Source organism: Callithrix jacchus, chromosome 6 (assembly GCF_049354715.1).
Source record: "Callithrix jacchus isolate 240 chromosome 6, calJac240_pri, whole genome shotgun sequence".
NCBI classification, from domain to species: Eukaryota; Metazoa; Chordata; class Mammalia; order Primates; family Cebidae; genus Callithrix; species Callithrix jacchus.
Window position 1 is genome coordinate 135,898,529 of NC_133507.1, and position 14,311 is coordinate 135,912,839.

The following is a 14,311-nucleotide window of genomic DNA, read 5'->3' on the forward strand; positions in this document are numbered from 1 at the left end:
AATTAAGGTTTCTGTGGTTCAATTTTCTCATCCATAAAATGGAGGCGATTACCTATTCCATCATAGTTTTGGGTTTTTTTTTTCTTTTTGGATTACCTGTTGTACGTATGTATGTGTATACGAATGCTTGGAACCCTGAGTGACACATAGTAATTACTCAATTAGTGTTAGCTATTGCTAGTTTTTAGTTGTCTCATTTTGTCGTGTTTTAAGATCCTCCTGACTCAGAGTCCTTCTGTAAGTTATTTAATTCTTCTAGAATATATTTAGTTTTATATTATGAGGTAGAATCATAGTTTGACTTGTCATGTAGTTGTGAGAATCAGCTGTGACATTATTTGCAGATATGTTATAAGGTAAGCTATAAAGTATTATACAAATGTACATTTTGAGTCTTATGATCACAAAAACATTTTTTTCTGAGTTTTAGTTCCTTTAAATTTCTATGTTTTTGGAAAAAAAAATCCTTTAAAATTACATACAATCAATATTGAATACTCTCTATTTTCTTTTTATTTATTCATTTAATTAGTGATTTAAAATCAAATACCTAAACTGTAGCAGGAACTGTGCTGGGTGCTAGAGATTCATGGTTACAGAAAGAGCTCCAGACCTAAGTGTAAACTCCTTTGTGAGCTCTCCATGCAAACACATTTAGTACCCTGCTATTCCTGGTGTCACGACTTGCACCAGTGACATATTTTAAAGTCTCATGAGACTGGGCACAGTGGCTCATGCTGGTAATCTTAGCACTTTGGCAGGCCAAGTTGGGAGGATCACATGAGGCCACAAGTTTGAGACCTGCCTGAGCAACATAGCAAGACCCTGCCTCTAAAAAAATTTAGAAATTAGCTTGGGGTTTTGACAAGTATCTGTAGTCTCAGCTACTCGGGAGGCTGATGTAGGAGGACCACCTGAGCTCAGGAGTTTGAGATTATACTACTGAACTGCACTCCACCCTGGGCAACAGAACAAGACTCTATCTCAAAAATAAAATTAAAAAGTGAAGTAAAATAAGATAAATTAAAATATAATGAAATAAATAGTAATATGTTTATAAATGATATCTGAAAAATATGTAACTGTTATCTTTGAGGAATTTAATTATTTGTATTATTTACATTTAAAGTATTAAAGGATTATAAAAAAGTTTTTTATAAATGATAAATGTAACTCCCCATTTACTTATTGTACATGTATATTATATACTTTTAATTAATGAAACCACAGTTTGGCATAAATTTTTCCATGTTTTACATTGGTTCTATAATTGTTATTTTAATAACTTTGTAATTATTTAAGGTATTCATTTACTCATTCTACAGTTATCTAATGAACATGAACTATATTTAATTCTAGGTCACCAGAATGTACTGCTAACAAAACAAAAGTTCTTTCACTTAGTGTTTACAACATTCTCACATATACATAGTTGATGTAAAATCATTCATTCAATTTTTATAGTATGCAGTTTAACACTTTGAAAGGAGAATATTTTATATATCCTATTGTTTAGCCTTGAGGAACCATTGAAGAAATGAAACAACATCCTGGGCCTAAAATGCTTTTATTACTCAATAAATTGGCTTTCCAAAGAAAAAGGTGATTATATATGTAATATATATGTATATAAAACCCAGCTTGAACCAAGAAACCACTTTGCTGATTCATCAGGTTGAGGTCTCAAAGTACAGTCAAATTGAACCTGAGTCTTCCAAAATAGATTAATATCCTATTTCCTCTAGAGATGCAATATAAATACATAGGGACTTTCATGTAAAAAATTATATTATTATATAATATTTCTTAACCTATCAGAGAAATAGCCCTGTAATCCTAAAAGTTATGATAATGCCCAAGTTTGAAACATTTGTTTAAAAAAATTATACAAAGCCATCAGATATATTTGTATTAAGGAATACTATTGGTTTATAAAATAGTATTTTAATTATTAATGGCCTCATTAGCATTCCAGTTTTCTTCTTTTCTTTCTTTGTTTTACCATATATAAATGTTTGGAACCTCTGTGCAGAGAGATAATATTTCAGTCTGCTTGTCTCTCTGTAGCTGTTGATACCAAGTTTGTGTACAAGTAGCCTCAAGCAGGTTTCTGAATCCACCATAGCCCAAGGTTTATTTCTTCCCTACTAGATTATTATTACAAATTTCACTTGTTTCCATTAATTATTTATAAATAATGCTATATTAGTTTTTTCATAATACATTTTTCTTGAATTTATAATGAAGTTCAGAAGTAATGTTAGAAGTTTCAAAAGTTTGAACATTTTTGTGATCCATGATACCTATTACTAATTTTTTCTCTGATAAATTAGCTGCAGCCTAAATGAAGCTAGATTGATCCTATGTTCCTCTACTCTCTAATTTATTATTAACTTCATGTCTATATGGTTTTCTCATTATAGGATCTTTAATTTGGTGGTGGGAGGCTTAACAGAGACAATTAGAAATGATGATTATTCATTTTCATCTCAACTGTGCCCTTTGTTTACTTTGCTAAATTCTACTAGCATTATTTAACTGATTTGAATCTTGTGACCACAAAACATTTTTTTTGAGCTTCAACTCAGTTAATATTTCTGTATTTTTAAAACAAATTCTTTTAAATCACATAGAGTCGATATTGATTACTCTTTATTCCCTTTATATTCATTAATTCGATTGTTTATTCAAAGATCAAATGCCTAACATATAGTAAGAACTGTACTGGGTGCTGAAGATTCAGTGTTACAAAAACAATCACAGATCTCAATGTGAACTTCTTTGAGAGCTTTCTGCACATCCACCTTCAGTACCTTCCCATCCTCAGGATCAGTAGTACTACTATCAGTGACAACCAGAATTGCATTTTAGAGATTCCAAACTTCTTAAGTCTTGACTCTCATTGAGATTATCAATGAAATCTCACTTATCCTTAAAAACATTTTCTTTGAAATATTTCTTAATTTAGGTTAAATGCCTACCTATAGCTTGACTGTCATAAATTGTATATAAAATGATTTTCCCCAGGTTGTCATCTAATCTCCTTCCCACATCTCTTTATCTCTGCATCCCTCAAAACTCACACTACACCATTTGGATTAACAGCATTCTAGTTTCTTCTGTCTCAAGGAAGGAGATTGACAGATGGCCCTCCAATTTTCTTGAAATGAGAGAAATAACCAGGGTACAGAGCATTAGAATATTCTAAGTATCTGTTCCAGATTCTCTGTCTCTTCCATGGCTTTCTGTCTTGTAAGTGATTCACAACCATCAGGGTTAGAATTAAAATTCACCTCAAGACTTCTTTGGAAGGACTGGACCAAAATAAAACTTGAAGTTAAGCTTTGAGGAAACATTACTTATCTATCAGCTCAACCATATTTTGTTGAGCTCGCCTATGCTCCAAATGTTGTAATAGGCACTACATCTGCCTCACTAGCTAACTAGACATATAGCTAAGCTGTTCTTCCATTACCAAGTATCTTTCAGTTATTAAATCTAAACACACGTTTATTTCTATTACTTAAAACATTATTATATTCATTTTACCATAATGCATACTTTGTCATGGCTTTTAAGTTTCTAAGGCAATGGGAAAACTCTAATGAAAGGATGTTAGTTATTCAAAATTGCTTAAATTTGTTATGTACTAGTTTATTAATGAAGCATTTAGCACAATACCTGGATCATTAAAAGCATTTAATAAATATTGACTTAGTTTCATATTATCAAACTATTGAGCTTGATCATCTGACAGCAATAAAAGTTTTAAGTATTAAATGAAAAAAAATCAAAATTATTTACCTATTCATTTTCAACCAATAAAAATAATGAAACTATTTTTTATTTTAAGTATACTTCCTCAAATTTTAATATTTAGTGGGATAAAATATTCTTTAACATCGTTTATAATTCACAGACTCCAGACAAAAAAAAGAACATCAAGTCCATCACCTGCTTGCAGTGACAGGTGCATACAAATTAAATTCCGATGAAAACCTATCTACTCTTTTCCCAAAATCGAAATAAATTTCCATTCTCTGACTTCTATCAGATAAATGAAAGCCCTTATATTTGGAAAGAAGTCTTTCTAATTTCTAACATTACTATTCCATGCTAATACTGAGAACTGTTCTTTCCTTTTCTGAGATGAAATTCACTGATTCCTCACAATACTTATAATACATGTTTACATATTTGAGGACAGTCCAAGTTCTCCATGTTCCTTTTAAGTCATAAAAAGATTAAGCATCTTGTTTATTAGATTGGGACAAGGCTGTTGTATTACTCTTCCAGTGGCAACAGTTATAGAATTTTGAAACTAATTGCATTCATTGCCTTACTGGTGTTTAGAGAAAAACAATGAATCCACTTAAACTGTAAAACAGGATGTACTTTTATTTTACAGAAAGAATTCAGGAGTAAGAGAAAATATGTGAACTAATTCAAAATGATACGGAAAATTACATGATGTTATTATCTTTAACATTTTAAAAATTGTATGGAGCAAATGAGAGGATGATTTTTAAGTTGACATTAAAAGATTTGAACTGCAGCTGAAAGTGAAACTGTATATCAGATTGGAAACCATATATTGATGTATTATAAACATAACTGATCATTTTAATGTGACCAATGCTCATTCAATTTGTGAGTGGACGAAGAAATTAAATGATCAGAATGATGAGAATGAGCGAAGATTATGAGTTGCTGGGGAGCAGAAACCCCTCTTATTCACCAGCATATCCCCAATTCCTGTCATAAAGTAGATGCTCAATAAGCATTTCCTGAGAGACCAGCAGGAGGTGTGTAGACTCCGAACTGATGAGCCTGGGCTGCTGCAACTATGCTGGAAAAATCTCTCTCCCCACCTTCTATTGCCATGTCACTTCAGTTCATCCACCCTTCTATTTTCTATCCCTTTTATCCAGTTACCTTCTTTCTTGTCCCACTACATGTTACCAAAGCAAGCCCAACCGTGTTTCTTGAGAATTTTGACTAGCAAACTACAATAGGCACTATTTTATTGCCATCAACATCACTTCGTCCCTGTCATTCTACCTGCTATGATGATATTCTTCTCTCATTGTGTCCAGTTTTCTTCCTATCTCTGTTTTTATTTTTTTCTCTATTTGAGGTATAAATTATGAATGCTAACTAATTGCAAGGATAAAAGCTTACATGTGCATATGATATAATTTTCCCACATTCATAGTTTTTAAGTGTTACATATATCATATGCATGATGTGATATATGTATATATAGGCAAATTATGAGTGTATATGTTTTTGTTTTGTTACATCTTCTAAAGTAGTTAAAATGAAAATGCTTGCCTGAAAAGTTTTCTCCAAAAACTTAGTGTAGGATTTCATATATTAAGAAAATCATTTTAAATAATTTTATGTCCAAAATAAAGTTATTAACAACTACTTTTTAGTTGAGAGGAATGTAATCTTATGGCTGTAATAAAATTGTAACATTTACATTTTGTCTGTAAGTTACCAAAATTATTTGTATATATGTAATGTATATATGTGTGTGTGTGTGTGTGTATATATATATAGTCATTTTAGTTTTGTTTATCTTATATTTTGAAGGGTCACATGATAGCATCCTGTGATGCCTGTGGGGTTACAAAGCTGTGGGACTTTCGGAAGCTGTTACCAATTGTATCCATAGATTTAGGTCCAAGTCCCGGCAATGAGGTGAATTTTGATTCATCAGGTAGGATCATTTTTATCTAATGTTTCTGACTAAGCTGATAACAATATTTGTTTTGAAACTATTTTGTTTCTGCTTCAATGTATATATTTCTATGTAAATGTCTGTTCTTAATATATTACAATGAATTACATTATGTTATATTTTGACATATTATATATAGTGTGTCATATGAAAGCATTATATTCATCATACATTTAAAGTCAGAAATAATAGAGGAGATAATATGTACTAATCTAGGTAACAGGTTTGTTGGCAGTGCCATGCAAATTGTTTGAGCCTATATTCCTCAGAATCACCATCCAAGGTAAGCAAATTGGATTTTCTAAAGGCAAAATAGCTGAGAGTAGAGAACAAAAGATTAGCAAAAATGAACTTGAAACATTTTTAATGTAATAAGTTAGTGTTAAAATTTAATAAGTTACCCCATACTGTCTAGATTTAATAATTAATTTAAAATAAATATTTATCTTATTGTTGCAATTATGTGCTCTTCATTCTATAATGTTTTTTATTATATTTAGCTTTTATTATACAGTGATATAAATATTAGAAATTAGATACAATATTTTATCCTTGCTGATGAGGAATAGTGTAGCAGCTGATTTTATGAAACACAATAATTTCATTTGTACTTTTATAAGGTTAAATACAGTTGTATCTGCATCTTTAATGATAGAGTTTACTAAATAATGTATATGTTATTGAATAATATATTTTTCTTTGCTAGTATGATACATGTTTTAAACTATTTTAAGTTTTGAGAATATTTTGAAACTTTGAGCATGATTTGTGGTAAATCAAAGTTGTGGAGATAGCAAAAACTTTGATTTTAGATAAGAAAGTAAAGAATAAATATGAAGAAAATATTTTATTTGTTAAGGTAGTTCATATTAATTTTTTAGTCCAGAAAGTATGAATATGCCAGGAATAATTCTAGAGCCAGAAGATAACTGTGTTTTTCTTGGGACTGGTTTTATGATATTGCCATTATATATCTGCAGTTAGAAAATGGTAAGTTTGTCTTCCTAACAAACTTTTAAGTTATATTGCCATATATAATGATTGGCATATGAACCACCTAGTAACAATGGCCTCTTTAAAAGTGTTTCAAAATAAAACTCCCAACTAAGGGAATTTCATTTTATACTGCAAAGGCCTATTAAAGTTAAATTTATAGTTTTTGACATGTAAAATCTACATTAACACCATAGCTCTAAAGAAGCTTTACAGCTTTCACTTGGTTTTCATAAACGTTTCACATCCTAAAATCCTATCTTGTTATCCTGAGCTAGCATTCAAGTATTCATGTCTTTGAATTTTGAACTCTGAAATTTAAAAAGTTTTGGCTGTACTTCCTCATAATAGAAGTTAAAAGGTGCTTTGAAATACCATACAATTAATATTAGCCATATATTTTATTGTCATTAATTATGTTGCCACTTGTTCTTTACCATCCTTGTCATCCAGCCCAAAAGTTATTTACATAGTCAGATAAACAAGATTTAATAAATATCAGTACCTATCTTCTGTTATACAGGTCAGTGTGATTTTAAGGTCCTTGATACAGCAAACCTATTTTCTCCATGACTAAAATATACTTTGTAATATACTAATATTAAGAAAAGTATAAGAATCAGCAGTGGAACAGCAAAAAGCATCAAAGACAACACGTATAAATGAGGGACTCTATTAATGAAAACACTTTATCAGTCTGAAGGAATATGATTTCAACCTGACCTTCCCATCCTTTGACTCTTTCTTTAAGGAACCTGCCATAATTAATTTTAGTTCTATGTGTGTGAGAAATTACTGTCATAAAGATTTTCTCATTGAATAATGAGAAATCTGTGCTTCCGTATGGGACAAGTCCTCAATGACTCTTCATTTTAAAAAGGTTGAAATATATCAAAAGTTGAAGAAACTAGGGAAAGCAAACATAAAGTCTAATGAGAGAATGAAGAAAGAAGTAAGAATCACAAAGTTAAGTACCAGAAATAATGTTCATCTCAAGAGTAAAGAAGAGTGCAAATCAAGAGCAAAACAAAATTGAAATAAGGACGGGGCACATAGGTCTCTTCTAATTGGCACTTATTCAGGAAAAAATTATTTAAAAGAGAAGTATAACAAAATTGTATCATGAAAATATGAGAATAAAATCAAATCTGATTTAGTAATCTCAAAATACATATTCATTTGAATATACCTTTATTTCAGTGGCAAGCCAATATAAGCCTATATTATATAATCATTTTCCAAAAAGCAAGAGTATAATTGACACTATTGTCAATAATGAACATTTATTGAGGGCTCACGTAGTTAAGTTATGCTTAACCATGTTTTCTAGTCAAAACTCTGTGGCGGAATTAAATTGTGCAGTAATATGTACCTAGTGCGTTATTTGCCACAACTTACATAATGTGAGGCCAGGCAGTGCTTGGCTGTCTCCACCATGCTCTTGGACTATTGAAAACACACAGGTAATGTCATCGTACTATTATGTAACACATGTGGAATTATAAAGAGCATCCTGTCGGAGATAATTAATATAAGAAATGTGAGTGTAGTAAATAAATGGCCATTATACAAACAAAAGTTGCTAATAATATTTAGTGTCTCCAGATCAGTTTAATTTAAGGGCATCTCAAGATTATGAGATGTACTGTTTAAAAAGAGCTGTTTTCTTATGAAATGACTGATCTTTTGAATAAGGGATTTTTTTTTTAATTTTTTATTGCATTTTAGGTTTGGGGGTACATGTGCAGAACATGCAAGACAGTTGCATAGGTACACACATGGCAGTGTGTTTTGCTTCCTTTCTCCCCTTCACCCACATTTGGCATTTCTCCCCAGGCTATCCGTCCCCACCTCCCCCTCCCACTGGCCCTCCCCTTTCCCTCCCAATAGACCCCAGTGTTTAGTACTCCCCTCCCTGTGTCCATGTGTTCTCATTTTTCATCACCCGCCTATGAGTGAGAATATGCGGTGTTTCATTTTCTGTTCGTGTCAGTTTGCTGAGAATGATGTTCTCCAGATTCATCCATATTTTTATCACTGCAAATCCAACACAGTATAGAAATAAATTAGAAGGAATCGGAAGGGGCCAGGCGCGGTGGCTCAAGCCTGTATTCCTAGCACTTTGGGAGGCCGAGGTGGGTGGATCACGAGGTCAAGAGATCGACACCATTCTGGTCAACATGGTGAAACCCCGTCTCTACTCAAAATACTAAAAATTAGCTGGGCATGGTGGCACGCGCCTGTAATCCCAGCTACTCGGGAGACTGAGTCAGGAGAATTGCCTGAACCCAGGAGGCGGAGGTTGAGGTCAGCCGAGATCGCGCCATTGCACTCCAGCCTGAGTAACAAGAGCGAAACTCCGTCTCAAAAAAAAAATGGAAGGGAGAGGTCATTAAAAAAGGCCGAAACTGTTATCTATAATCTTAGATTTCAAATTTTCATGTATAACAAAATTGTCTCATTATTTATGAATCTCATAAGTAAATATTTGTATTTTAGATGTATAAAAGTATATTTGCACTAATAAACAATACCTTATGTATCTTAAAATAGAGATTACCATAGAATATTATTTTTAAACTGTAGCTTTGGCAAAAATGTTGAAAAATCAAAGGTGGAGAAAAAGAATATAGACTAATTCAGACCCTTTGGTTTAATCACGTTTTCAGCACCTTTTAGACTTTAGGCACATGACCTGTTTCTCCTGATGGAAATAATGAAGGAGACAATTGCCTTTCAGTGTTCTAATGGGGATAATGATATTCAAAGGGACAGTGGTATTCTGTGATAAAGAACTCTTAGCATACTCATCTACCATGGTTCATCCTAGTGCTGAAGGAGTTTGAGAAGTCAACTCATTCATTTCAGGTATAAGAGAAAGTAGTCAACATATTGGACTGTAAGAAATATGCCTGAGGCTGTGTGCCACTGTAGATTTCTAGGGGAAGCATAAATATTAATACACAAATAGTAAAAGGAACAAGGATTAAAACCTCATTTGTATGTAATATTTAAAATTACTTAAATAATCAGTAAGGATATATGTAATATGATATATACATATATTTTTTCAATTGAAAGATATTAAGATATATGAATCACCACTTAAGAGTTTAGCTTTTTCTGTTGCTGTAAAAAATCAGCCTCTCATGCATTTAAAAAAAAGTTGTGTGTGGCGGAGTATTATTTACATAATGTTTTATTATCAAAGACATTGCTTGTGAAAAACACAGATTATCTGTGTTTATAGATACATACATATAGTAGTATATATTTATAACCAAAATATTTGTAAAGGGATAAGTGCTACTTTCTCATTAAACAGAGAGCCTCCTGGTAATATAATGCTACCTAAATAGTATCTCTGACTTGGCATACTCAAAATGCCATATGTTTTATTATTCAAAATTTATTGCTGTTTTAGAAAATGTTAAATGGAATTGCATAGTGAAAGTAATAAAAATGAACTGTGAGAAGTTATACACATACTTTTCCACATCTCTCATTTCACCATGTTTATGTAGTTTAGCAGTATTTTGCTCTCCTTTGTAAAACTAATTCCAGGAAATTTGCAAAGAAGTCACATCCTAAGTCCTAAGAAAATGCAGAAGTTTAAGTTTGAGCCAGATGGGGACTTTCCAGTAGAAAGCTTATCAGTATCAGATCATTAAAATGAGTGGTTTCCCAACATTCTAGTCTCCACAATCAGAACCACAATACAAATGCTAAAATGAGATGAAAATATGACTCCATTCAAAGTGCAAAATGTATCAGACCCCCCTCCAGTTTTTTATGATACGACATGATAATTCTAAAATCTTTGTTTCAAATTTGATTTATCAGTTTCTCCTAGAAAAGACTACAGTTCATCATTTTTTATTCAAAAGGCAATTTGTAGTTAATTCCCTCTAATAGAAGCAGTGTAGTGTAATGGAGAGACATTCATTTAGAAATTAGAAGCCCAAATTTTGATATTTCTCTCCACTACTTAGTAGCAAAATGGTCTTGACAAAATTTTCAAATATTTCAGAGCCTCAGAATTTTTGTATTTAAAATGATTTAAATCTGTAGGGACTTTCAGTTCCAGCCAAGATGAAGTAACAGAGACCAACCAGATTTATTCCTAACCTGAACTAACCAGATTTATTCCTAATCTGAAACAACTGAAAGAAACAAAAATGTATGTACATACAGGAAACAAGGGCTTTCAGGCATGTAATATTTGGCAATAAAAAACAGTAATACCTGAGAGAGAGAAAGTAAATAAGGTGAGCCCTGTGACTGTCCGGAATACAGCCTGGAGAAAGTTTCTGTGTTTCAACTCCGGGATGGAAGGACTTTTGGCAGACTGCCAGAGTTGAAGAGCCAGTGGGTAGTCCAGGAAGGCCAAGGCAGCTTGAGTTTGCAGGACAGGGTACAGGAGAGAAATGAGCCACACACAGAGAACCCTGGAGATCTGCAGAGTTCCCTTCAGTCTTCAGCCGGCTAAGAGTCAATATATGAAAGCTTGAGGCCAGAACAAATCTATCTTAAGAGTTAGAATGAAAATCCCAAGAGCTTACACAGGCCTAGAAATAATTTGTGTTCCCACCAAGAGTGCAAAAACCTTTCAATTCAAAAGAATGGTAGCTAAAGCAGGTGTTGGCCAGCTTGGCCTCTTTTCCTATATGAAGCTTGATTAGAACACAACCTTGCCAATTTATTTACGTATTCTCTATGGCTGCTCTGAAACTAAGACAGCAAGGTTGAGTATTTGCAGCAGAGATATATGTCCTGCAAAGCCAAAAAGATTTACTTTTTTTTTCTTTTTGAGATGGGGTCCTATCATATTGTTCAGTCTGGTCTGGATCTCCTGGGTGCAAGTAATTTTCCTGCCTCAGCCTCTTGAGAAGCTGGGAAGACAGGCAAGTGACACCATGCCTGCGTAGCCTAAAGTATTTACTGTCTTGCTCTTTACATAAAAATAAATTGCTGAGTTACAGTGCTCAGAAGAATATTGCCTCCATAGTGAAGCAGCATTAACCCACACCTCTGGATCTGGTCCAAAGTCTTTTGAACCATAGGGTTGGTTCATGTATTGACCTATTTAATTCTTACCACAGTTTTCAACTATTTTATAATTAAGAAGACTGAGAGACAAAGATATTAACAAGCCTAGTGTCACCTAGCTGATTAAATGTGGAGTTGAAATTCAAATCCAGAGTCTAAATCCAGAGACTAAAATCTTTAAGTTTATATTATTCTGATTCTTATTCTAATAATAGTATTTGGCATTATATTGATATATGACATCTATTAGGAGAAATGAATCAATTACTTTGAATATTGAAATAGTCCCATTACTGACCACTTGGCAATAGTTGACTGAAAGCTAAGACACGGAATCCTGTTATTGACATTAGTTTTCAATTAATTGTCTCTGGGAAAAAAAAAATAAAAGAGAATATCCCTAGTATTATCTTCCGGGTTTCTGATATGTCTTGTGTGCAAGAGGTATCCTAATTACCTGTGTGTTCCTCCTGAGAGCTAGAACTCTGCCCTGTACCCCAGTGTACATTCCTATTCAAGGAATTAGGGCTGAATTATGCCAGCACTTCCAGAGCACTTTGTTGTCTTTTATTTAAGGCTTGGTCTGCTTAAAAATAGATATTAAAAACTGAAATAGGAAAAGAAGAAAGTGGACTGGGCCAGGCATGATGGCTCACACCTGTAATCCGAGTACTTTGGGAGGCTGAGGAAAGAGGATCTCTTGGCTAGGAGTTCAAAACTAGCCTGGGCAACATAGCAAGACTTGATTTCTACAAAAAACATTTTTTAAATAGGCAGGTATGTGGCACAACGGTGGTCCCAGCTACTCAGGAGTCTGAGGTGGGAGGATCCCTGAACCCAGGTTGCAGTGAACTATAATCCTGCCACTGTACTCCAGCCTGGGTGACCAAATAAGACCTTTTCTCTAAAAAATCAAGCGAGAGAGAGAGAGAGAAAAGCAAGCAGGCCAACTTGTTTTATCTCTAAAGCATAAGGCAGAGCCATACTAAGATGCTCCTTCTAAGAACAAGCCCGTTCTACCATATCTGGACACAGAGCTATAAGGGGAGAGGATAAAATATAAGAGAGAAAGGGTGAACAGGTGATCTTACTGAATTATTTTATAATCCCATTATTTCTTTCCCTGTTGAGTGGCGCTATTGTATATGCAAAACCATTTTGTTCTTAAGTAGAATTTTGGCCTCACTGATCCTGGAGAAAGAAACTGGAGAAACAAAAGGATGTCAGACTATGTAGCTCTTTGGATATGCAAGTCTATGACTAACACCTGGAATGAGGTATGCTATGCTCCAGGAATCGTGCTTCCTTTTTTAATCATCACAGCACATGATTTGGGTTTCCTTCCTCCCATTTTAAAGTTGTAAGAGATTTTATTACATGTGTATATTAAAAAACACACATGTTCTTACAGTTCTGTGAAAGCCTGAATTGGATTTCATTAAAATGTAATTTTAATGTAAATGTAAATTAGAAACTATATGGAGAAAAATTGGAAATTTATAGGGACTGGTATTATGCTTTCTCTGTAAATTGTTTCACTTTGATTTTGTTTTCTTATCCCCTAGCCTAGTAGCAATTTTATTTATCTGCCAGCACATGTGGAAAATAACGTGCTAATAATAATGGGGATACCTTGAAAACTTTAACTAAAAAAAATTAACCAAAAATATATTAATTTAGGAATCATAGTTATAGTTGTACAGTGTTATAACCATAAACATGTTCTGATTTGTCTAATGTCCATTCCGATTGGTTGGTGATCATGCCATATCAGTTATTAAATATTTAGGGTATTATCCCAGCGATGGCTCATCAGTTATGAGAAGCGAAATGCATTTTAATTATATGATTTATGATAGATTAAATTAAAGTTACTGACTTCTAAAAAATAGATTTTATACAGGAAACTAAGTCTTGTTCCTTTCTGATAGCATGTTTGAAATGTCATATGCTTAATCTTATGATAACATCATTGCACAAATTATGAATCCTCCCTTTCATAGTTTTCTTCACAACTTTAGACATAATGTTTTGAGATTCCCCAATACCCACAAATCTTTTATCTGTGTCTGAACTGAATTTTCAGAAACATCGAGAACTTAGTCATGTCTCATGAGTCAGAAAAGCACATTTGGGTCAAGAACAAACAAGGGTCTAAAAGAATAAAATTGTTGTTCATCTGTGATTTGTAATATGAAATTGAGCAGGAAACTTAACCTCACTTGACCTCAACTTTATCATGAATAAAATATGGGGTTTGTCTTAGGTGACTTCATCAATTGGGTTTACAGCCTAAGTTTTAAACAATTTATTATTGTATTTTTTCCTATGTTTAGAATAATTAGAACATGATATCCTGAGTCAAAAATAATATTCTAAAATAAGATATAAATGTTCTTTATGCTATTTAAAACCTGAAAATAGAACATCAAAGTGTAAGTAAAACATTCCACTTTTCCTTCATTCAAAACAGAAATAAAATTTGATATAAAAATTATCATTTAAAAATTGAGCTCCAAATAT

The 14,311-nt window shown here is 32.8% G+C and overlaps 1 protein-coding gene across 6 annotated transcripts in view; it reads left to right on the forward strand.

Moving 5' to 3' along the window:
• Positions 1 to 14,311, forward strand: part of SPAG16 (sperm associated antigen 16) — a 1,454,415-nt gene that overhangs the window by 1,147,967 nt on the left and 292,137 nt on the right. For all 6 annotated transcript variants that reach the window (XM_078328429.1, XM_078328427.1, XM_078328430.1 and 3 more), the window contains one exon: positions 5,599 to 5,725. In XM_078328429.1, the coding sequence (XP_078184555.1) occupies positions 5,599 to 5,725 (127 nt within the window). The remainder of the gene's footprint in view (positions 1 to 5,598; positions 5,726 to 14,311) is intronic.